Source organism: Gobius niger (assembly GCF_951799975.1).
Source record: "Gobius niger genome assembly, chromosome: 21".
In the NCBI taxonomy this organism is placed as follows: Eukaryota; Metazoa; Chordata; class Actinopteri; order Gobiiformes; family Gobiidae; genus Gobius; species Gobius niger.
In genome coordinates this window covers 21,723,460-21,749,450 of record NC_136872.1, presented here as the reverse complement: position 1 = coordinate 21,749,450, position 25,991 = coordinate 21,723,460, and the positions used below count along the sequence as shown (strand labels likewise).

At 42.4% G+C, this 25,991-nt stretch overlaps 1 protein-coding gene across 1 annotated transcript; it reads right to left on the bottom strand.

Moving 5' to 3' along the window:
• Positions 1 to 644: 644 nt before the first annotated feature.
• On the bottom strand, positions 645 to 25,749 carry LOC306980508 (F-box/WD repeat-containing protein 7-like). The gene is made up of 13 exons (XM_079579935.1): positions 25,496 to 25,749; positions 19,198 to 19,280; positions 18,908 to 19,043; positions 16,813 to 16,947; positions 16,615 to 16,738; positions 14,350 to 14,468; positions 14,127 to 14,240; positions 8,075 to 8,256; positions 6,623 to 6,848; positions 6,468 to 6,534; positions 4,335 to 4,478; positions 3,037 to 3,186; positions 645 to 795 (listed from the first exon to the last, which is right to left on the bottom strand). Exons 1-13 carry the CDS (start codon positions 25,532 to 25,534, stop codon positions 659 to 661), a joined length of 1,656 nt encoding a protein of 551 aa, XP_079436061.1. The 5' UTR covers positions 25,535 to 25,749; the 3' UTR covers positions 645 to 658.
• Positions 25,750 to 25,991: the final 242 nt, after the last annotated feature.

Sequence of the window (25,991 nt, the reverse complement as noted above, 5' to 3'; positions counted from 1 at the left end):
CTTTTTCCGTTTCCATTAAAAACACTCGCCCCTCGTTTTCTCTTAAACTCTCGACGGCGCTTTCTGATCTTTTTCTCGTTTTTCAGCGCGGCTTCCCCCAGTGAAGTGCGTGGCCAAACCTTTCCTCCCTCCATCTTTTGTCTTTAACATGTTTGTATAAAAAGCTGTTTTCAAAAATGGTTTTCACAGTAACTCGAGCCGAAGCGTTTTGTTCACAGCAGCTCTAAAGGAAAAAAAAAAAGCCTTTAATATTTTTTAGAGCGAAACCTTGAGCCGCAGACTTGAAATAAAAGGTGTTTTTTTTGTCTTTCACGCTCCGGACTCTGGGATTTCGTCTAAACGTCGCCTCGTGATTGGAGTCGTCATTGGTTTAGCAGCTTCGTGTTGGTCTTTTTTTTTTTTTTTTTTTTACATTCAACGACTTTTCGGCTTCACAGAGTAATGTTTCTTAAAAGACATGTACATCCAGGACGCGTTGAACATTCATGTGTCTGTTTTACGATAAAGTCTCCAGCAGTTTGTGTTGTCGTAACATTCGGGGACATTTCCACGACTTTGGTCAAAGAAGAAGAAGTTTAAATTAATTTCCGAAGTTTGTTTTTCGCAGTTAAAGCTCCGCCCACGTCCCGGTTTTAGTTTCTGTGTTTTGTTTTGGTCGTCACTCCGCTTCCTTCTGCCGATTCTCGTCCAGGTCGAAGTCCAGAACCAGGAGCTTGGTTTCCTCCGTGCCGTTCCTGCTGCCGGCTGCGCAGACCAGGCGCGTGTCGGACGCTCGGATTCGCCAGACGACGCCACCTGACCACAAATGAGACACGTGATTGGTTCATATGTAATCATTTAATGGAGACACATCATGCAAAATAAACTCTTTTTTTAAGCTTTTAACCAAGTTCTGACATTATTCCCTCATCAAAAACAAACAGCAGCAGCTTTTCACTTCATTCACACAAGCTTGTGCTATAATTACCGCCATTTTACCTGTGAATTAAAGGAATAGGCCACCGTTTTTACATACTGAGATATGTTCTTACCTAACCTTAGTCGTGTTAATATATCCCCGTCTGGTCTTTGTCCGTGCGCTCTGTCACGCAAACGGAGCACATACGCAGCCTCTCCCACATGTCACATAGCTCCAAAAAAGCTCACGATAGAAGCTACCAAGCTCTTCCACGTGTTCCCTATTTAAATAAAGTTACGTGAAGTGTTTTCATGCGAAGTATATTTACACAGAAATGTAACATGTCGATTTTATAAGCAGATAAAAAGGGGGACTATATTGTGAGGCGTAATGATACGAGGAGTAAAACGTCCGCGCAGTAACTCCTAAAGGTTATTGACGGAAGTGAGCGGGTGAAGTCTTTAGGAGTTACTGCGCAGACGTTTTACTCCTCGTATCGTTACGCCTCACAATATAGTCCCCCTTTTTATTTGCTTATAAAATCGACATGTTACATTTCTGTGTAAATATACTTTGCATGAAAACACTTCACGTAACTTTATTTAAATAGGGAACACGTGGAAGAGCTTGGTAGCTTCTATCGTGAGCTTTTTCGGAGCTATGTGACATGTGGGAGAGGCTGCGTATGTGCTTCGTTTGCGTGACAGAGCGCACGGACAAAGACCAGACGGGGATATATTAACACGACTAAGGTTAGGTAAGAACATATCTTCGTATATAAAAACGGTGGCCTATTCCTTTAAGGCGCTGCAGGTGAAAAGGGATTTTTTTTGTGTGTGCGATATCAATTTGAAACTTTTGCTTTAAATTACTGACATGAACATGAGGAAACCTGGCCTGCCAAACTACATGCTTTCTCATAGATAGATTTCAAAGACATATACTGTAGGCGTCTCCCAGTCACGTGACTAGAAATGCAAGCGCGCGACATTTTGAAGGGAAACAAAAATGGCGAATGCAACAGAAAACGATCGCGATTCCACACAATTATGCAGCGTTTTTTCACCTACATCTGTTACAACTCACTTACAAGGAAATGCCGCACTTCGATACGCAAACAAACTGTCATTGTTGGATATTACAAACCCAGACACGCTTCCGGCCGAGTTATTTACTGACGTGAAGTTCTCGGTCAACATCCCTTCACTCGAGTTTGGCGATATTTACATAGTACATAGTTTCTTCATAGACTTTCCGTCTTCATACACAGGAAAATCATTAAAAGCATATAAAAGCCTTTCTGCAGGATGGGTATCGAATACATCTGTATGGCAACCAAAAAGAAAGGATATTCTCATTGTCAGGAGTAAGTTACTTGACACTTCGCTAAACCAGCAGGCTAATAATACTGTAAAACACACCCAGCCTGTTGTATAGATCGCTCTTTCACAGATTAACAAACAGTAAATCTCACATTGACAGTAAATCCTTCTATGCTACAGCAGTTTTCAATAAGCTAATCATTTGATGAGAAATCCGATTGAAAAGTACAATGAGACCCCATTAAAAGAGTAAAGACATGAGAAATTCTGACACCACTAATTTGCATCAAACTGCGCAACACGTTTCAGGCATTTCAGCGGTTTTGAAATGTAGATTTTAAATGAAACGTTGGTGTGAGTTTATCTGGAGTTCATGAGCATGTGTCCCGTCAAGATGGAGGAACTTAGTTGGCGTGACGTCATGCGGAAGACACCTGTACTCTGGGAGCAGCGTGAGCTCAATAATTCCCCGGTGGGCGTGATCGACAGACGGCATCAACCAATCAGAACAACACTAGATAAGTCGCAGTAACAAGTGTCAGGAAGCCTTTCCAAAAACGTCCTTATTTACGAGGGGCTTCGAACGCTGTTTCTTGCTCCGGTTATAGGGATTAAATTTTTTTTTCTAATTATTTTGCCTCTTTGGGAATGAAGTCCCGCCTCTCGGTGTGTGATTGGACCGATGTGGGTAAAATAGTGAAATGATCGGCTGCGAGGAGCTGTCCACACGGTTCTTCTTTTTGTCAGGCCAGGCAAAGTAGGTTCAAGGAACTTCTGTAAAACTACGCCTCGCCTTATATGTATAAATGCACTGACCTGATCCTCGACTCTGCAGCGCCACCACGTCCCGGACCCAGGCGCCGGTCTTTAGGTCCCAGAGTTTGACGGTGCCATCGTCCGAACTGGACAGAACCAGCCCCCGACAGAACTGCAGACAGGTGACCGCCGACTGGTGCTTGTTCGGACCTGAGAGACGAGAGACGTGGTTTACATCAGGGGTAGGCAACGTCAGGCCCGGGGGCCAAATCCGGCCCTCTAGCATAGCACCTTTGGCCCTCAAGATGAATTTGAGAAATAACTTTACACAAATCAGAGGTACTTTAACCCCCGCCTTAACCAAGCACATTTTCATTCACTTTACCCAAATCTAAAAAGCCTCTCAACTGGAGCTTACAGCCTATAGAAGTAACGCCTCATTTGAAAGCTAAGATCGTCAAAACGGATCCACAATTTTCCCGTTTTTTTGTGTGTTTTTGTCGATCTTTTGATGAAGCTTTTTAGATTTGGGGAAAAGGTCGTACTGGAGAAAATGCATTGGCTTAAGGGGTTAAGTACTGTAAAGATGTGAGAAATACTGTCAATGACTTAAACATTTCCAATCACCAAATATTATGCAGAGCACTGGCATTTGTAAGCTTTACCTTTGGCTAAAATTGTCAGGTTCGGCCCTTGGTCTTTTTACAATGAAGAAACTCGGCCCTTGACCGAGCAAACTTGCCTACCCCCGGTTTACATTAAAACTACAGCCTCATGGAATGAGTTGCTCAAATCAAAGGCAAATTAACTTAATTCTGGATTATATTTGAGCAAAATCAAACTACCGGTAAATAAATAGTAGTAGTAATACAAACAGACAAAACAGAAAAATCATCAGATAAAATAAAAACAACACAATTACATATCTCTCCTAGTTATCCACTCCACCATTACCAAGGTGTTTTATGTTTCTTGTTTATTTTTACACGTTATTGAAGATATGTTTATACACACACTTAACTCTTAACTCCCACCTGAACCGAGAGGATCCTTTTCCTCACGTCATCAGATTTTTTTTCCAGAATTTTTTTGTTGGGTATTTTATTTATTGTCATTTTTTTTGTCAAATTTTATCACATTTTTGTCACATTTTTATATTTTTTTGTCACATTTGGTCACATTTTTGTCATTTTTTTTACAAATTTCAGCCAAAACTGCAATTGAATGAGTTTGGAACAATAATATTTCCATTCTGATAGACGTTGGTTGATCAATGCCATTATTTGCCAAGATTTTTAGCTTTAATGCTAAATCTAGCGAGCACACAGCGTCGGTCCATTGTTCGTTTGAGCCCTGACCTTGCAGCGTGTGCAGACACTGTCCCGTCCGCACGTCCCACACTCGGACCGTGGAGTCTGCGTTCCCGGAGACCAGGACGTTGTCTCTGAGCTCCATCCCGGAGGTGAGCGACTGGTGTCCCGTCAGCGTGTGCACACAGTTACCTGCAGGGGTGCAAAAGACAATCAGTTCAGCCTGAAATGCACTCCTACGGGATTACGGCGAAAAGAGGGCGTCGACAGGTATTTGGATCAGTGCAGAAGATAATTTATAAATGCCTCCCCCTCACACATTAACAAACATAACTTCATTCATTCCATTTCATTGATACAATTACTTGGTTGATAATGACAACGGTTTGGGTCATGGTTTCACATTAGCTTATTGGTCTAATATTGCTTCTTTACTTTTATGTTTGAATTGGTCAAATGAGGCGCTAACTTTAACCTCTTACCACCCGCCAAAACCAAATGCATTCTGTCCTCTTTGGCTATTATATAGGCCTGTGTAACGCCTCATTTGAAAGCTAAGACCCACATAACTGATCTTTTTCCTCGCGTTGAGTTTTTGTAATTTTTTTGTTGAATTTTTGTCACTTTTTTGTTGCGTTTACATCCTTGTTTTCTTTTCATATTTTGTAGCTGTTTTGGTGCTTTTTTCCCCAAGAAGCTTTTTGATTAGGGTAAAGCCAAACTGGAGAAAATGGGTTCCGTTCAGGTGGGAGTTAAGAGGTTAAGTTCCTCATCTTGGTCATTCCAAAGATCTGCCCCTTCAGCAGGAACAGACTCTTTAAGGAGTTGTGGATCAGCTGTTATTTAAGGTTAATCTTTCTTCTAAGATCGTATCTTTCATCTCTATTACTGAACATCTTCTGAATATTTGAAGGAAGCTGATTTTGTCTGCTTTTTTTTTTTTTTTTTAGCTTTTTTCTGTAGCACGATAAGAGTGTTTATATGTTTTTCAGAAGTATTTCCCCAGACTTCAATACCATAAGTTATAGACCCTTTAACTGCTGACATCATCAGTGACATCATCTGGAGGCAGGAAGTGATCAAGATCAAGAGAAATAAGATTAAACTAAAACTAGCGATTATAAGTGTAAAACTAAAGCAAAAAAATGTGGTCCTATTGTGGCTTAAGGTGCCAGAACAACAGTTAAACATTTGTTTATCGTAACTATGACAACAGCTACAATGGATACAGACGGCATCTCGTCATAGAAAGGGGGAAAATAGAATCTTTAGAGAAACACTTTTTTGCCATTTTCTGGTGGAATATCAACTTATTTATCACACAAATAAAGTCAAGTGTAAATCGGGCCCATATGGATATTTTCTCACAAAAAATTGTTCAGTAGAAGTGAAAAAACTGCAGTTGTTGCTTGCGCTAGCTAACCGTTAGCATTGGCCCGATGCTAACATGTAGCATCAAGTTAGCATTCTCCGTTATTTATGTATTTATGGGCTGTTGAACCACTTTGCTCCTCCCCATGTCTTTGTATCATTACTTAGTAGAAACTATGTTCATATTTCAGCATTTGTTACAGTAGTTTTTGAATAATTAGAGAAAATATACATTTTTCAAAATTGTTTTCCCCCTTAACTGTTTTCAAAAATGACCATATGGGCGATCCCAGAGATGGAATCTGTATCTATAGATAGGAATCTAGGAATAACTTCCTGCCTCCAGCTCAGCCCGGAATGTTTACAAACAATTAAAGGGTCTATGTGGGGCAATACAAGAGAGCAATAAAGAATATATAGGGATTTTCTGTCCAATATATGTTTTACTTTCCCTATTAGTGCAATGCTCTTGGCTAATTTGAATTTTTTATTAGTTTTGTGGGAGTTTTTGATCGAGGACGACTCCCAAAAAACTGTACTTGTCTACTCCTTCAATCACTTCAGTATTTATGGTAATTTGTCCATCGATTTTCTTTTCTCCAAATACCATTAGTTCAGTTTGAAGTTCTATGTTCACCTCAACCATCAGCTGCTGTAGATTCTTGCCTGAAAACTGGAGTGTGGTTTCATCTGCACATAGCACCACTTTTGTTTTCTTTGATGCTTCACATAAAAACAGCTTTGGGCCGAGTATTGAACCTTTATTGAACATTTAAGGCGTTAAAAGTTCTGAATGACGTGTATCTGCACCTGTGTCCGCCTCCCAGACTCTGATAGAAGTGTCCAAAGACCCGCTGACCACGAACACGCCATCGAACTGCGGATACAAAAACACAGGGTCAGTCCAGCGCCCGCCCCCGTCCCGTCCAGCGCCCGCCCCCGTCCCGTCATGGTTCTCCTGTCACCTGCAGGGAGTAGACGCGGTTGGTGTGGCCCTGCAGCGTGTGGAGGCAGGTCTCGCTCTCGGGGTCCCACACTTTGACCATGTAGTCGTAGCCGCCGGAGACGACCCGCCGCCCGTCGAACTGCACGCAGCGAACGGCCGCCACGTGGCCCGTCAGCACGTGCTCGCAGCGGCCGCTCTCCACGTCCCACACGCGGAGGGTGGTGTCCCGCGAGCCCGAGACCACCCTGAGGAGAGAGGGGGAGATGCTTTAGTTTTTTATCCTAAAGGTTATTGACGGAAGTGAGCGGGGGAAGTCTTTAGGAGTTACTGCGCGGACGCTGTGCTCCTCGTATCATTACGCCTCACAATATAGTCCCCCTTTTTATCTGCTTATAAAATCGACATGCTACATTTCTGTGTAAATATACTTCGCTTGAAAACCCTTCACGTAACTTTATTTAAATAGGGAACACGTGGAAGAGCTTGGTAGCTTCTATCGTGAGCTTTTTTGGAGCTATATGACATGTGGGAGAGGCTGCGTATGTGCTCCGTTTGCTTGACAGAGCGCACGGACAAAGACCAGACGGGGATATATTAACTCGGCTAAGGTTAGGTAAGAACATATCTCAGTATGTAAAACAGTGGCCTATGGGCTCTATGCACAGTGACCCCACGTGATTTCCGCCTGGACAGTCAGCCAGACGCTGTCCTTCTTGTCCGTTATCTCTTCCCATTAAAAATGAGCAGGTCCCACAGAAATGAAGCAATAGCTTAAGATTTGGTAAAGGACAGCGAGTAAAAGTTAAGATGTGACTGGAGCAGGTTAGAAAATATTACGTGAGACGTAACAACTTCACTGGAGGAAACTCTGTGTTCATAACGGTGGATGTTTTTGTCTTGAGCCTCCAGTGAAGTCGCTAACACAAAATAAAAAATAAAACTAGCGCAAAGTTTTGAACGAGTTGCGCAAAAAAGAATCGTCCTGTTAGTAGTTTAAATAATATTGACTTGTTTACATGTTATATTATCATTTTTCAACACTAGCCTTTAGCTCTAAGATCAAAGCTCCGCCCCTCACGACAGCTGGCGTTTCCTTTGGGGCTGGATTCACAGTGAACATGATGGGGACGGTGACACGTTTCTGTGACTCCATCAGTGACTCGTCGTCTTTAACCAGATCCTGAGCTTCTCTATATTTGTGTGAGACCTGCTAATTGTGACCATAAACGATCACCAACAGGAAGTCCAGGTCTGGCTGAGTGTCCAGGAAGACGTCACATGGTACAACTGTGCATATAGCCTATTCCTTTAATACACACTTTTAAAAACAAGAGATTACTGTGGTTTCTATATTTCTTTAAAGTTTTGTAGTAAAATATGATAAAATAGTCTTCAATACCATCTTTTGTTGCGATATAGTCTTACCTCAGTGTATCAAGAATAAAAGTTTGTACGTAGGATATTGAATTACCTGTTGCCGTGGAGATGCATACAGCGGACGGTCGACGTGTGCCCGTACAGCGTGTGCACACACTCGCCCTTCTCCGCGTCCCACACCCGGAGCGTGCGGTCGGTGGAACCGCTGATCACAGTGGCGCCGGACATCTGGCTGCACCACACGCCGCCCGTGTGACCGGAGAGCGTCCGCAGGCACTGGACGACAGAGAGAAGAGGACGGCGTGAGGCAACGGCGACGCTACAGACGGAGGCTACTTCACGAGCTAACAAGCAATGAATACATGGGGGACGGTTAGCGAGCCAGCTAGGCCTGCTCAATGTGTTTTTCCTATAGCCGTTAGCATTAGCCATCAAACATAGCAAATTATGAACCAGATGTTTTCAGTCAACCCATCAACCACATTTAGGTCAAAGCCTCGGTAGAAATCATTAACCTCTTAACTCCCACCTGAACGGATCCCATTTTCTCCAGTTTGGCTTTACCTTAATCAAAAAGCTTCTTGGGAAAAAAAGCACCAAAATAGCCACAAAAAATGAGAAGAAAAACAAGGATGTAAACGCAATGAACGTGACAAAAATTCAACAAAAATGTGACAAAAATTTTACAAAAAGTGACAAAAATTCAACAAAAAGTGACAAAAATTCAACAAAAAATGACAAAAATTCAACAAAAATGTGACAAAAATTCAACAAAAAATCAACAAAAATGTGACAAAAATTCAACAAAAATGTGACAAAAAGAGACAAAAATGAAGAAAAAAACATACAAAAGGTGACACATCAAAGCAACAACACGAGGAAAAAGATCGGTTTTGTGGGTCTTAGCTTTCAAATGAGGTGTTACACAGGCCTATATAATAGCCAAAGAGGACAGAAGGCATTTGGTTTAAGCGGGTGGTAAGAGGTTAATGAATGTACAGACCTTTTCAGATTTAACTTTAGAGAATAATTAGCAAATAAAAGTGGCCTCTGAACTATATTTTGGGAATCATCATGTGCTTAATTCAGGCTGTTCACAATTTAGCAATTTTCTGGCAGACTATTAACATATTTATCAAACACAAATAAAGTCGAGCCAAAATTGAGTCCACATTGTTCAGGAGAAGTGAAAAATCGGCACTCAGCGCTAACGTTAGCATACGTAGCATGAAGCTTGCGTAAACAGACACTGCTAACCAGGAAGCTAAGTATTTATGGGCCGTTGAACCACTTTGCTCCTCTCCATGTCTCTGTATCTTTATTCAGTAGAAAAATACATTCATAATTCAGCATTTGTAAATCAATGGTGGAGAAGTCAGTTTTTTTCTGGCTGCTTCGAACACTTTCTCTTCTGCTAAATAAAGACACAGAGACATGGAGAGGAGCAAAGTGGTTCAACGGCCCATAAATACTTAGCTAACCACTGCTAACCAGGAAGCTAACGCAAGCTTCATGCTACGTATGCTAACGCTAGCGCTGAGTGCCGATTTTTCACTTCTCCTGAACAATGTGCTGCTGTTTCAGGCAGTGTTAATTTTGTCGACTAAAATATTTAGTCTTAATTTTAGTCAAAGTGATATTTTTGACGACTAAAATTGGACTAAAACTAAATTAAAACTTTCTCATGAGACTAAAACTATGACTAAAATGTCCAGATATTTTAGTCGACTAAAATAAGACTAAATAAAAATGAAAAAAGGAGAGACTAAAATCATCCAAATTTCTCTTGACAGTCTGAAAGAGCCTCATATAATTAAAATTCTCGGCCAAATAACAGGTTTGTGCTTTATTAATGTGGAAGCAGCTCCATGAAGTCGAGGACCACGAGTAAATGAATATTTTAAACGCAAAGTCCTAAATTTAGTCGACTAAATTTACTTGCAATTTTAGTCGACTAAAACTAGACTAAAATTGAAAAGCTTTTTTTGACTAAATCTCGACTAAAATTAAATTAAATTTTAGTCAAAAGACTAAGACTAAAACTAAAATAAAATATGTTGTCAAAATTAACACTGGTTTCAGGAAAAGTGACTCAATTTTGGCTCGACTTTATTTGTGTGTGATAAATACGTTTATCTTCTGCCAGAAAATGTCTAAATCGTGAGCCCATGAGAGGTTTTCTTCCCCTTGTATGACGCGTTGCCGTCAGTCTCCATCCATCTCAGAGCTACAGCCTCCTGCTCTTCCGTCTCTTAGTAACTGTTGCCAGGGAGATGTGCTGCGGCTGTTGCTGTAGTAACCCTCACTACATCCCTCACATCCCCTACCTCCTCTTTCCATGGGAATAAAAGACTTTTACAAATATATTTTCTATCATTGCCTTGATGGCAGCTCTGTCCTGGTTACAACACATCACTGAGCCTGTGGTGCTTTCACTGTACACTCGAGATTCAGCATTTTAGCCATTTTAAACCGGCTATTTTTAGGTGAGACACTGCAGGTGAATGGGGAAAGAGATTTAATACAACTTGTGCTGTAGATCACTGATATATATATATGTATGGCGAATGGCTTTCCAGTCATGAAATCTCATTTTCTTCTGATGTAAATGCCTTTGAGGACACTTGTCTACTTGGGAATAGATAACGTCTTTTTCTTTTTTTTCTTTTTTGTGTGCAAACTTCTTCTTTGTTGTGGATACAGTCCTCACGTATTACTGTGAAATGTAAATGTTTATTATGTTGAATGTGGGGTAGGCGCTCATAAGCTTCTTGCTTCAGCCGACTCCTTTTGAGCATCTATGGACTGCTTAATGTGTATTTGTATATTAGGAAAATGTAGCTGCTCAAATGAACCAAACTAAACTTAACTAAACTATGTGTTCATATGTCACACATAAGATAGACATTCAGCCCAATAAACGGCCATGGATAATCGTAAACCACACCTCTCCAACAAGAAAATGAATTGGTGGTCCCCAGACTAAATATCACTTCTGATATTTAGTCTGGCCAGGCTTTATAATTGCTGCTACAGAATTAAAAAAAAAGGTTAAAATGAATAGTTTTGTTTTGTCAACGTATTCGTAAACCTCTTAACCCCCGTCTAAACCGAGCAGATTTTCTCTAGTTTGGCATCACCTGAAGAAAAACATATTGAAAAAAGGTGACAAAATAGTGACAAAAAAGGGACGAAAACAAAGATTAAACCACGAAAAAAAACAAAAGTGAGACAAAAACGAGGGGGAAATCGCGACAAAAAAACAAAACAGCAACAACATAATTTTTTTGTTGGGTATTCAACTCATTTTTGTAACTTTTTTGTCATTTTTTGTCACATTTTTGTCATTTTTTTGTCACATTTTTATCACATTTTTGTCATTTTTTTTTTTTTCAAATTTTGTCAATTTTTTGTTATTTTTTGTCAAATTTTTATCACATTTTTTGTCATTCCCCCCCCCACACTTTTGTCACATTTCTGTCATTTTTTTAATCAAATTTTTGTCATTTTTTTGTCAAATTTTTGTCATTTTTTGGTCATTTTTTGGTCATTTTTTGAATCAAATTTTTGTCATTTTTTGGTCAAATTTTTGTCATTTTTTGGTCATTTTTTTAATCAAATTTTTGTCATTTTTTTGTCAATTTTTTGTCATTTTTTGGTCATTTTTTTAATCACATTTTTGTCATTTTTTTTTGTCAAATTGTTTTATCAAATTTTTTGTCATTTTTTTATCACATTTTTTGTCTTTTTTTTTTGTCACATTTCTGTCATTTTTTGTATAATTTTTTGTCATTGTCAAAGTCATTGTTTTCGTCTCAGTTTCAGTTTCGTCTCAGCTTTGTGGGTCTTAGCTTTCAAATGAGGCACTGGCCTGTAGGCTGTACAAAGCTCTTAGATTCAGTGAAGGCCGACCTGGAGAAAATGTGCTCGGTTCAGGCGGGGGTTAAGTGGTTAAAAAGATTTCCTCAAACGTGAATTTGGATCTGGTTTATTTAAAGTTAAAAGTGAAAAAAAATCCAAATTTGTCTTGTTTTTTCTCAATAAATCAGACAAGCAAATTATTATTGAAAAAGTCACTTGAAGTCACAATTTCTCAGATAAATCTATGTAGAAATGGTAAATCAGTGCCATTAAACACGTTTTTATGAAGATCAGGTCGTTCATGTGTCATCATGTAAGCTTTGCCTGCAGTGTCTCCCTTCAAAGCCGAATAATTGCACTTCCAGCAAACTAATCCAACAAACTCCCGGTGAAAACCTCAGCTGTCAGCAGAAACCTCTCCCTGGAGCGCTGTCATTCTCTCAGCACAAGCCCGAACGTGACCGAGGCGTGTCCCGCTGAAGAATGCGACCGAAACTCCGGCTGCAGCCGCGTGTGCGAGGGTTCAACGCCCCGGCCGCCCGCGCTGCTCAAAGGTTCAGTGAAACTCGCTCCGCAAACAGAGCAGAGACACGCCCGGCTAAAACAACTCCGGCCTCACAGTGTCAGGCAGTCGCTCAAAAGCCGGCGTGTAGTGAAGGCATCACTTTTGTTCACATTTTAACTGTGAACAAGCTTTTTCAACCCCTTAACTCCCACCTGAACTGAGCACATTTTCTCCAGTTTGGCTTTACCCCAGTCCAAAAGCTTCTGGAAAAAAGCTGTGAAAATAGCAACAAAACTGAGACGAAAACAATGACGGAAATGTGTCAAAAAAGTGAGAAAACATGGACAAAAAAGCAACGAAAAATTGATGAAAAAGTGGCAAAAATGTCACAAGAAATTGACAAAAAATGGACGAAAAAATGACAAAAATGTGATTTAAAAAAATGACAAAAAATTGACGAAAAAATGACAGTAATGTGACAAAAATGTATCTGATCCGACAAAAAAAATGATATTTGGGGTCAGATACACAATTTGAAAACATCTGGATGTTTCATAATTTGTGATGGTCAATTGTCAACAGTTTCCAGGACTAATTGTCTGCATACATTTGAAATAAATAAATAATTGAGATTTTTCTGACAGATATTGTGATTTGATTTGATAAACTTGATGTAGTTTTGATAAACTACATCAGAGCCGGTGCTGGCCCTTCTGGGGCCCTCAGCAAAAATCCACACAGGGGCCCTACAGTAGCGTCACATGGTTAGAAGAAGAGCGAATCCATTTACGGTCAGTAACACTGTGCAGTCGAGCAGGGCAGAAGGGGAAAATAATGACCTCAATTCAGGCCCCGCCCCTCCGTGTTTGAACCACTAAGCCACTGTCAGACTGTGGCTTAGTGGTTAAGCCACAGTCTAGTAGGACTAGTAGGACGACAACTAGTCTATTTCCCAACTTTTTAAAATGGCAAATGGTCACATTCTGTCACCTCTGGTCCCTGACCCACAGTTTGGGAACCGCTGATTTAAAACTAAGTGAAACAGTGATTTCTGTCTGACCACTGAGAATTAGCCCAATTCATTTTAGACTGTGCACATTCAGAGAACCAGAGTTACTGTAAGTAACTGCAGATTCAACTCATCTTTGAGTCAAATAGGCCTGGCTGTGGGGGCCTATGCACCTGGCATAGTTTGCCTATAGGGAAAAAAACAGCTCAGATCAGCTACATTAATAATATATTTGAGTCACAAACTGCAAAATACAGCTCGTTTTATGAAAATCTGCCTCATATTCACGTCAAAAACTGTCTGTAAAGGTGTTAAAAGGAAACGCAGCTTAAAGGAACAGGCCTCCGTTCTTCCATACTGAGAACTGTTCTTACCTGAGCTTAGACGAGTTGATGTGTACCTGTCTGGTCTTTACGTGTGCGCTCAGTCACGCAAAAACACCGAACATGTTAGCATTTAGCTTCTCCTCATGGACCCAACCCAGATGAAGTTAGAAGCGACCAAGCTCTTCTACATTTTAGATAAAGGCTAATGGTGCAGCCCTAGTGGGTACTGGATGAGTATCTGACCCCACAAAAAGCAGAAATTTGGGGTCAGACACACAATGTGGGTTTACGACAGCTGAAAACATCTGGATCATTCACAATTCATCATGGTTAAAAGCTAACGGCCTCTGAAACGTTTCCAGGACTCGTCGATTTGCCAACTGTCCGCACATGAACCATTGCACTAAACCGGTTCTTGCTGATCGAGCCTTAAGGTTTTCCGTACCTTCCCGGTGACGGCGGACCACACTTTGAGCGTGTTGTCGTCGGACCCGGACACGACGAGGTCTCCGCTGAACTGCAGGCACGTGATCACATGGTCGTCGTGGCCTTTCAGCACCTGGGGATGAAGAATTCAAATGTCGAGCAGAAGTATAATGAAAGGATGGTAATGAGATAACATGAAGGTCTTGTGTGTGTAATTATTCTGAATGTTAAAGGCGCAGTACCATGGGCTCCCTGTCGTCGCCGCTCCTCCAGTTGGTCTCGATGCGGTGCTGCCTGATGTACGCCGACTTCCACGGACTGGCACAGGCGCTCTTCCTCCGGCGGGACAAGTCCGAGATACCTACGAACACGTGAAGAGTAGTTTGGCTAAAGCGAGAATATTATTTTAATGACCAGACACTGAAGTTTTAATGCCACAATAACAGCGGTGTTTGGTTTATGTGTTAAGATTCCATCAAACAAAGGAATGAAGGGGAATTTCAATATACAAGGGGAAGAGAGGAGAGAGAAAGGGAGGGGAGAGAGAGAAAGGGAGAGAGAAAGGGAGGGGAGAGAGAGAAAGGGAGAGAGAAAGGAAGGAGAGAGAAGGGAAGGAGAGAGAAATGGAGAGAGAAAGGAAGGAGAGAGAAGGGAAGGAGAGGAGAGAGAAACGGAGGAGAGAGAAAGGAAGGAGAGAGAAAGGGAGAGAGAAAGGAAGGAGAGAGAAAGGAAGGAGAGAGAAAGGAAGGAGAGGAGAGAGAAACGGAGGAGAGAGAAGGGAAGGAGAGAGAAATGGAGAGAGAAAGGAAGGAGAGAGAAAGGAAGGAGAGAGAAAGGAAGGAGAGAGAAAGGAAGGAGAGAGAAAGGAAGGAGAGAGAAAGGAAGGAGAGAGAAAGGAAGGAGAGAGAAAGGGAGAGAGAAGGGAAGGAGAGAGAAGGGAAGGAGAGAGAAGGGAAGGAGAGAGAAGGGAAGGAGAGAGAAGGGAAGGAGAGAGAAGGGAAGGAGAGAGAAATGGAGAGAGAAAGGAAGGAGAGAGAAAGGAAGGAGAGAGAAAGGGCGAGAAAATGAGGAGAGCGAAAGGGAGAGAGAAAGGAAGGAGAGGAGAGAGAAAGGAAGGAGAGAGAAAGGGCGAGAAAATGAGGAGAGCGAAAGGGAGAGAAATGGAGAGAGAAAGGAAGGAGAGAGAAAGGGAGAAAGGAAGGAGAGAGAAAGGGAGAAAGGAAGGAGAGCGAGAGAGAGAGAAAGGGAGGAGATAGAAAGAGAGAGAGGGAGGGTGAGTGAGAGAAAGACAGGAGAGAGAAATGGAGAAAGGAAGGAGAGAGAGAGAGAAAGGGAGGAGATAGAAAGGGAGAGAAGGAGGGAGAGTGAAAGGGAGAGAGAAAGGGAGAGGAGAGCGAGATAGAACGATAGATAAATAAAGAATCAATCTTTTTTTATCCCAAAAGGGGTCATTAAAAGGCACAGAGAGTAGCAGTGTACATACAGTATATATATATATAAATATATGACAGGATCGAGAGCTAGAGAGCGAAAGGATAAAAGCGGAGGAGGAGGAGGGAGAGTTTGTGGCTCGGAGCCCACGGGGAAACACTGCCTTTTACAGACTCTGCTGCAATGCGCCGCTCAGAGACAGGCCGTACATAAGAAACACGGGGAGGGACATTCCACAGACTCTATATGTGACGGAGAGGAGGGAGTTCTGGATCGCAGAGCGGGGTTTCCCACTCCACGTACCTCTGGAGAAAGGGTATCTCAGGAACTCAAAATGATTTCCCAGTGAATAATACGAGATGAGGTGGTTTGTACACATGAAAGCGGAATAACACCCTTTAAAACAAGGACCTATTCCCACCTCTGCTCCTCCCGAGGTCTAACCCTTTAAAACAGCTCTGCTTGTGTACAAGTCATTTCATGGTTTAGCTCCAAAGTACATCTCTGACATGTTAGAGCCGTATGAACCATCTCGGGCCCTGAGAACCTCAGGGAGGGGTCTCCTGGTGGTTCCCAGAGTCAATAATAAACACGGTGAGGCTGCGTTTCAGTTTCATGCAGCTAAAATCTGGAACAGTCTTCATGAGGATCTGAGACAGGCCTCAACTCTGACAATGTTCAAATCCAGGCTGAAAACAGTTCTGTTTGCCTGTGCATATGACTGAAAGTATTTTATCTAGACTCTTGCCTTTTACTGTAATTGATTAATTTTATGTTGATGTCCAGAGGAGAAGGAGCGACAAAAACAGAGGTTAGGTAACTTTGTGTGAACGAGCAAGAAAAATAGTGCTCAAGACAGAGCGAATCAAAACAAGACTTAAAAATGCATATAACTGAAAGTATTTTATCTACACTCTTGCCTCTTACCGTAATTGATTAATTCTATGTTGATGTTTTATTGATTGTATTTGTTTTCTTATATTTATGCAACTGTGAAGCACTTTGAATTGCCTTGTGTATGATATGTGCTCTACAAATAAACTTGCCTTGCCTTGCCTAACCCAGCACGTCCTTACCCTCCTCTCTGCACTTCTCCCTCCACAGCAGGTTGTCCTCGGCCAGGATCCTCCAGTACCTGCAGGTCTTGGCCGCCTGCAGCAGGTCTCTGGGAGCCAGGAAGGTCAGCACGTACAGGGCGAGCTGCCAAACACACCGGAGAACGGATTTAAAACTAACATCTCATTGTGGATGAACTCCCCTGGACCCGGGCGCACCTCTTTGGGCAGCAGCGAGATGAAGTCCCTCTGAAACTGCGGCTCGATCAGCTGCATCATGTGTTTGACCTGCGTCGTCTCACAGCGGTCGATGAGCTCGTCCAGAGCCAGGAGCCGCTCGGGGCCGCTCCACGCCTGAGGAAACACACACGGAAATAAAACACACGGGTCTGTGGAGGAGCCGGAGAAGAAGGCGAGACACTGCAGGTGAGCGCGGAATTATATCTTAATTTAAAGGTAAGTTTTGTGTCCGGTCAAATAATAATACACGGACACAGGTTTAAATGTATTTGTGTATTTTGTTGATATATTAATTACAAAGATTTGCTCGGTTTCCCACCTGGACTTTCTGTGAGGAGTTTGCATGTTCTCCCCGTGTGTGCAGGTTTCCCCTACCACTGAAAACATGTACAATAGGCCAGGATGAATGAGAGTGTGTTTGAGAGCACGCGCTACAGTCCGGTGTGGCTTGTTTACATGCACGAGACCCATGTGTGTTCATTAACAGGCACTGCTCCGACCAAATAAACCAATAAATATCCATCCATCCATCCATCCATTCATTTTCTTCCGCTTTATCCGGGGCCGGGTCGTGGGGGCAGCAGTCTCAGCGGAGATGCCCAAACTTCCCGATCCACACACACTTCCTCCAGCTGTTCTGACCCCGAGGCGACACCAGGCCAGCTCGGAGACATAGTCCCACCACCGTGTCCTGGGTCTTCCACGAGGCCTTGTCCCACTAGGACATGCCTGGAACACCTCCCGCGGGAGGCGACCAGGAGGCATCCGAAACAGATGCCCGAGCCACCTCAGCTGCTCCTTTCGACGTGAAGGAGCAGCGACTCTACTCCGAGCTCCTCCCGGGTAACTGAGCTCCTCACCCGATCTCGAAGAGTGCGCCCAGCCACCCTGCGAAGGAAACTCATTTCGGCCGCTTGTATTCGCGATCTTGTCCTTTCGGTTATGACCCAAATCTCATGACCATAGGTGAGAGTGGGAACGTAGATTGATCGGTAAATCGAGAGCTTTGCCCCGACTCAGCTCCCTCTTCACCACGACAGACCGATACAGCGACCGCATCACTGCTGACGCCGCACCGATCCGTCTGTCGATCTCACGCTCCATCCGTCCCTCACTCGTGAACAAGACCCCGAGATACTTGAACTCCTCCACTTGAGGTAAGGAGCAATATAATAAATGAAATTAAATCGTTTTTGAGGCTCAAAGCTCAATAAATCCGGCTCAGGATTAGATTTTTAAATGTCCTTCTGCAAAAAACCTCTAAGGCGAGAACATTTGGAGTCTGTAGGAGCTACTGAAGTAGAGATGTTGTTGCAATAGTGGAATTTTATTTCTTTGATGGGGACAATGCATATTAATGAACAGTTGCACATGAGCACTGTAAATTACTACTACTTGTGAAAACTGTCCCTGGTAAAAAATATATATGCACCATTTGGCGGCCATGTTGGGAATGATCCAAAGTCAACAAAATCGTAAAGGGACAGTTTGGTCTATTTTTTTCTTTGACATTAAAACAAAGACGTTAAAGGAGGCCAAACCGCCTTTGCTCTGCCTGATCCCGTCAGACCTCAGGAGCTCAGCAGGGAAGGGCCTGGTCGTTAGTTGGATGGGAGAACGTTTGGGAAACACCAGGGGGGCTTTAACATTATCAAAACAACACAAAAACCTCAAAACTGAACACTGCATGAAAGTCGATGTTTCCACCTCCAGCGTCTCGCATTAATAAACTGTGACAAGACTAGAGTAACTAGAACAGGGATCTCCAACCAGTAACTCGCCAAAGACTTTCCACATCTCTACACGTTTGATAACTCAAATTTTAGATGCATTTTCTGTGTGTTCTGAACATGCTGAACACAATACAGTAAAGTATAAGGACAAAACTCAAACAGTAAAGTATAAGGACAAAACTCAACTAATACCATCTTGGCAAGTAATTCTTTTCTCACCTAAGTTGCATTTTCCACAGGTGTTTTTGAACATAAGCAGCTCTCCGATGTTCATATTGTGTAAAAGTGGCTCGTCGGGTAAAAAAGGTTGGAGACCCCGAGCAAGAATAAACCGTTCTCACCTGAAACGTGTGCAGCCACTCCTGCAGGCCTGTAGGGGGCGGGCCTGAGTTGACGCGCCTCCTCTGAGCTGAAAGCCCATTGGCCACTCGCAGGTCCCCGAAGGTGGTGGGCGTGGCCGGCACCAGACTCGCCGGGCTGAGGGGGCGAAGGATACAAGCTTAAATTAAACTTAAAAGGGTTGGGCAACATTGGCAAAAACTAACATCTCAATATTATGGGGGATTTTCTCAATAACGATGATGAAACGATATCAGAAATATGTAAAAATGTACATGTAACATCAAAGTACCTGAGATATCCGCTCCCTTTGCAGTGCTTCTTCCCTGAAGGAAACGGTCGCCCGTCGGGAGGATGGTCCAACTTCCTCTTCATCTGCTCAGGGAAGAAACAAACAAACTTTAGAAACACATTCAGCCAGTCTGGGAGAGTTCGGCAGATCTTAGAAAGAACTGAGTATTTGTCCTCGAAGTAAAATGTGAGAAGAAGCGAAGAAAATGTGAGGATTTGTGAGAGGGCTAATTCTAAAAATACTGAAGTGTTACACGGCGTCTCTCCTTCCATCACAGGCCAAGGAACGTGTGAAGTGTCTTGCCAAGGGACGCAAAGAACTATGCAAAGCCTGTAGTGTGTAGTGGGTTCGGTCTATTTTTATGCAGGACAAAGTTTCAGCTTCATAATCAAACCAGATGGCGGAGACTAGGGCGGCAACTAAAGTCATTTTTACCATTAATCGAACTTTGGAGCTTCAAAAACATGGAAATCGAGCCCGAATTCGATCTCTGTGCGGCAACACGATGCGGACAAACATTCTTCTTTGATGTGAATCGGTGATATTTGACAGTTTCTCTGCACAGCGCCACCTACTGTTCTGGAGTGTGCATCTCAAGGCTTTAAAAATATATAAGTAAAATGAACAAAACACATGGGCAAACTCATTGACTTTGGAGCTTTTGTAGATTTGTGTCAAATACATTCTATCTATCGACCTATCTATCGACCTATCTATCGACCTATCTATCTATCTATCTATCTATCTATCTATCGACCTATCTCTATAAATCTGTCTATCTATATATCTACCTATATCTACCTATCTACCTACCTACCTACCTACCTACCTACCTACCTACCTACCTACCTACCTATCTATCTATCTATCTATCTATCTATCTATCTATCTATCTGTACATCTATCTATCTATCTCTATACCTACCTACCTACCCACCCACCCATCTATCTATCGATATAAATGCTTTTGATTAATGTGCTTGTGGCTGTGGTGTTTTATGGTGATTATGTAACTTTGAACGGAAAACAGACTCTTGGAAACAGTAATGAAGCCAACTGAACTGGGGATGCAGGTTTTCTAGTATTTCTATTGTTGTGAGTCCTTAGATCAGTAAAAACAGTTATAGATGAAACCAGACGGGGTATTTAAAACCTCATCTACTCCATAACGGGCGTCACTCGTAGATCAGGGACATAATGACAACACGGGCATCACAGTGACTAAAGCCTCATCTCTTAGAAATCTTTTAGCATTAGCATTAGCACAAACGAAGCCGAGGGGAAACTAAACACAGCAGCTCATGTTAAACTTGTGTCGTAGTCCTGCAGTGGCGAGACACAAGTTCAATATGAGCAGCTGTATTTAGTTTTCCCTCGGCTCCCTAAATCCATGCTACGAAGCTAAATCCATGCTACGAAGCTAAATCCATGCTACGAAGCTAAATCCATGCTACGAAGCTAACTCCTCTCCGAACGCAGCCGTGACAAACTCCGCCACATCTGCACAAAGCTGGAGACTCTCGTAATAATCCAGGTCTCTAGAACTCTTCCTGAGTTTCTCTAACTCTCACTAGATTCTTCTTCTTAAGGATAATTCCGGTGGTTTGCCACCAAATATTAGGGCATTACCGCCACCTACTGTTTCAAGGATGGGTCAAACGGTAAGCTCACACTCCAACATCCCCGCACCAGTCTAACAGGCTGTAGTCCCAACAAGGGAAGGGGAAAATAAAAAATAAAAAATAAAAAAAAGAATCTCACTAGATTCTTGGTCTGCTGCCATCTAGTGGGCAGGAGTAAAAGTGCAGGACCAAAGCGAGACGCTGCAATGAATATTCCCCCCAAAAAAGATGTTTAAAAATTGATACGGCGCTTTTTGGATCGATACGAGAATCACGCGACGTAATATCGTGATATATATCGGTGGATCGATATTTTTCAACACCCCTAATATTTATCTTCAAATGTAGTGGAGTAAAAGTAGAAAGTTATCAACAAAAATACTACTAAAGTAAAGTACAAAATCTTCACAAACTCATGCAGTACTTAAGCAAATCTAACAGCGGAAATAAACTTGCATCATACTTATTTAAAGCCGCACGACTGAAGTAGAGCTCGGCGTTGACACAAACTGAAAGGAGCAAAAAAAACAAAACAAATGCCTTTGTGTGTCCGGGCACTGACGCTGCAAATGCCTACGGCCCTGAAGTCACCCGAACACATCGCGGAGCCCAGCCTGAATAAAGTGAGGAATGTGGAAAATCACAGGAATGTCACCGGACGGCAGGCGCTGAAATAACCCGCTGTCCATCTGCCCTGAACGCACCGCTGTCAAGTACGACGGGGGGGTCGTGAGAAGGGACGAGGTGGGATTCAAGCAGCATCGGCTTTTAGGATTTTAGAAGTAATTTAAAGAAAAAAATCCAAAGAAATTAGTCTTAACGCCTGTTTAAATTGAATGAAACGCATACTCTGGTTTATACAGGAAGCACACAGTGGAACTAAATGCCACAAATGCAAAAAATCTGTCCATATTTTATTACATTGGAGGAGATATCACAGTTCAGAAGAAAATTAGATGCTTAAAGCTGAATGTGTGGTCAAAATTAGGGAAAACAGGGACCTAAACCAGATGCAAAGTGACCAAAAAATGACTAAACGGGGCAACAACTGCACAAAACATGGACTTAACCAACACCAGGTTCCGCTGTGATCTTTCTTTCATGTCCCCAGAGGTATTTGTTGCGCAGATGTTGATACTGTTTTGTTTTTGATTAAGACACAAAACAACTTTTTTTTCTTTCTCCTGACTCTGAACAGAGAAAATCCTTCATCTCTGGACAGCATTACACGAGGCTTTGAACTAAAGACGCTTCAATATGAAACTCACGAATCTAAACGGGCACAAATCCACAGAGAAACACGGAAAATGGAGATTTTTAAAGGCGATATGTCGATGTTTTTGTTATATCCATCGTATACAGCATGTTATCTGATGCTATAGATTACTTTTGATCTCCATGGCAACGCAGGACAGTCAGCTCCATACTGGGGGATAACAGACAGCTTTCCATGGACTTTAAGACGGCAGAAACTGATTAATATCCATCTCTAGAAGCTTGAATTTACATAATTGAACTAAATTGACTTTTTCCTCTGTAACACATCCACACCAAAATGCCAGAAGACTTTTTATAAGGCCCAGAAGAGCAGACCCCCCTTTTTTTCTCCACAAGTTAAATGCTTGACTTACAAACAGGTATTGGAAAAAACTAGACAAAGAGCTCAAGAAGTCAATAACAAAATGTGTTTTTTGGGGGGAGGGTGCTCTTTGGTGTTTGGGGAATGAAGACTCAAAAGAAAAACAAAAGAGCAAGGCACTCCTCCCACATCCTAATTGTCTATTTACATTTCTAAAGCCTTTATTGTGCTGGGGTGATGAATCTTAAAATCATTAAAACATATTATATACGAGTATGTTTATTGGGTTATCTGTACAAAATGTAAGGTTCCCCGAAATGTTTGTTTCCATGGGGCCCAGCATTTCTTGCGGCGCCCCTGAGCATTCATTAGTATATTAAGCAAAATACTAGCTATGTTTATGCTTTGAGATGTTGCTGTGTTTTGTGCCGTCTCCTGTGGTTGGAGTAACTCATGTTGCTTCACTGTGGCAGTAAAAATGGTCGATGATAAATGGTCTCATATCGCACTTTTCTACCTTCATCAGGCACAAAGCGCTTTACAGTAAGAAACCATTCACTCTCTCATTCATACACCAATGTACGCAGACACTGGAGGCGAGGCGGGTGAAGTGTCTTTCCCCACGACGACAGTGGGCACCTTCGGGTGGTGGGATTCAAACCCTCGACCTTCCAATCCAATGAGACTACCAACTGTCTCACTGTCGTCCAAAAAAGGTGAGACGGGTGGGATAGATGAACAGGTAGTAGCTTTGGAATGGAATAGAAGTTTATTCATATAGTGCTTTTCACATGATACAAGTCACTCAAAGCGCTTCAGTGTCAGAGATTTGTTCTTCATTCACTCCACACACGGAGGTAAGATGTGGCTTCAGTTTCCCCTGGGGTAGACTGACTAGGTGACTAGGTTTATCGACATCAAATCACAATCGAGGTTTTGTCGACTGCAATAGCCTAATGTCAAGAGGCTGAGGGTTTATTTTTCTGTCTCTCTGGCATTTGAGTGATAGATGTTCACCAGCCACTGATCTGAGGTTCAGCTAAAACAGATAAAAGGTCAGAGTTTCCAAAAAGCAGATTCTAAAGTGTTTAGATCAGGGGTGTTCAAAGTGCGGACCGGGGGCCAAATGCGGCCCTCAGACCAATTTTTGGTGGCCCTCTGCCTTTTTGCTGAATCGGGACACATCATCAGAGATAGTCCTTTTTATTTGAAATGTAATAATTCCACACAATTCTAACCAAACAACTAACCTTTTACTGTGAGACAGGGCTGGCATTAAGGTTTTGAGCAGAAATAAAGGTGTGGGCGCCTCTGCTAGTCAAAGATTTTGCGGCACTAACCACCGATCTATGGCCCTTCACCCTGTGTATGCGGCCCCACAGGAAAAAGGTTTGGACACCCCTGGTTTAGATAGAGGCTAGGGCTGAAAGATATATCGTTATTGTATCAATATCGAGATATGAACATTCAAAACATCAAAATCAAAAAGCAAGATTTAAACGATACAGATTTTCTTCAATAAAACTGCACTCTTTTGTATTATGTTTTTATTTTTCGGAAAAATTCTTGGTTTTCACCTTACCCATAGTTATATCGTATCGATATCGAGAAATCTGGCATGAATATTGAGATGTGACACTTTTGCTTTGTCCATATCATTCAGCTCTAACAGACGCTCTATTATTCCATCCCGGACTTATTTTAGTTACGTGGCTGTCCCCCAGAGGTACTCTCTGAATGTCGGGGAAACTCCTCCAGAAGAGGGCGCTGTCCACATAAAGCCAAATATTTTTCAAAGCAGATTATTATTGTGTATTGTTCTAATGTGGGGCAATTTAAGCAAGAAAATGTTGTATGACTAAAGTCTAAACGTAATTTCCTTCACTCATAATTTTATCAGTTAATGCTTATAAATGTATCAAATACAAAAATTGCAAATCGAATCACAATATTTGCCCTTAGCGTGACTGCACACATATAACCACCAGTAGTCATTCACGCACACACATCATTCATTCCTATTGCACATGTTTGTAACTGGAGTGCCCGGAGGAAACCAACAAAGACACGGGGAGAACATGCAAACGCCACACAGAAAGGCCCCACCCGGGAATCGAACCCGGGACCTTCTAGCTTTGTGACTTCAACTGACATTATTTGCATTAAAAACGTGATCCAATATGGCGGCAGGGGGGCGTATATGTCCCAGGACTACAATAACGATACAATTTTTAGAGCTACTGGAAGAAATAGAGTTCTGTTTGGCTTTTTGCATAAACTAAGCCTGAGATAAAACAAGAAAAATCACAAAGGTTTGCCTCGTTAAACTGCTTCAGCATAAAAGAACAGCCTTATATGTGAACAGGCAAACAAAATAAAAAGCAACAGCAAAGTAAAAAGCGTTGGCTCTGTGGACGGAAGGAAGGGTTTGTCGGCTAAACCCTGGAATGACAGGTATGAAGCATGAGAAGCCATACAAATGTCCACTTCACACCGACTTTAAACCAAGATCTGATAAAATACCAAAGTGATAACACGAAACCCACTGATAATAAAATAAATAATAAAAAAATGTATACAAAGTGCCCATTTTTTTCCTTTTTTTTTTTTTAACAAGGAAAAATCGTGTTGTTGAAAAGACCATATATCGAGCACGTAAAGCACCGCAATCTCGATTCGATACAGGCGCTAAACCGATAAATTGTCCACGAATTTGACACTGTTTGGGGCAAATGCAACACGTAAAAACGCCAGGATGAGACGTATTTCTGCACCATAAAACAGCGAAACTGCAGAGGTTAAGGCCATCTTTACGCGCGGATTTGTCCCCTATGTACAAAATGCCATCGTGCGAATATGCGTAAAAGCGATTTAGCATCGAGGAGACGCTGGAAGGACGCAGAGGAGAGGGGGGGATGCCTTTTCCCCGTATCCGCAGTGGCTCACGCACACACACGAGTACGCGCCTCCTCTGCTGCGCTGTCAGTGCCACCGGGAGGGGGAAAAAACGCCTCGTCATGGCGCAAGGAACCGTCAAAACCCACTGCATTTCTTCAGATCACAGACCGCAACATTACGCGTAAATGCGGATACTCACTTTGTAGAAGATGAGCTTGAGCGTGCCGTAGAAACCCATGGTCGGACGCGGAGAGAGAGTGGGGTTTTTTTTCCCTTCAGTAAAACGAGGTTAAGTCCGATTTGGAGCGAGGGATGTCGGTGGAATCCAGCGCGTAAAAATGGTCAGTAATCCACGCGTTTCGCTAAAGAGGGAAAAGGGGAGAGAGGATGAGGCGAGCGGTGGATTGGAAGGACTTTGAGCGGAGCAGGGACACGCTGAGACATGCCTCTATGGGAGGGAGAGAGAGAGTGAGGGAGGGAGGGCGGAGGGAGGGAGCAGTGTGGGCAGGTCAATTCGCGGAGCAGCCAAAACATTATGACCACTTGTACGTGGCTGCTTTCCGGTCGCGAAATCGCAAACTCAACGACTAAAGACGAAGTAATCGATCCATCGATCCAACAAGTGAAACTAATACAGTGGGGAAAAAAAGTATTTTTCACAAAGACATTCTATTGGATTTTGGCCAAATACTTTT

Coding starts and splice junctions, on each gene's coding strand:
- LOC306980508 (XM_079579935.1), bottom strand. CDS start 25,534: ATGGGTTTCTACGGCACGCTCAAGCTCATCTTCTACAAA. Junction 19,281..25,495: donor TCAAGCTCATCTTCTACAAA/GTGAGTATCCGC, acceptor TTCCCTGAGCAG/ATGAAGAGGAAGTTGGACCA. Junction 14,241..14,349: donor GCGACGACAGGGAGCCCATG/GTACTGCGCCTT, acceptor CTTCATCCCCAG/GTGCTGAAAGGCCACGACGA.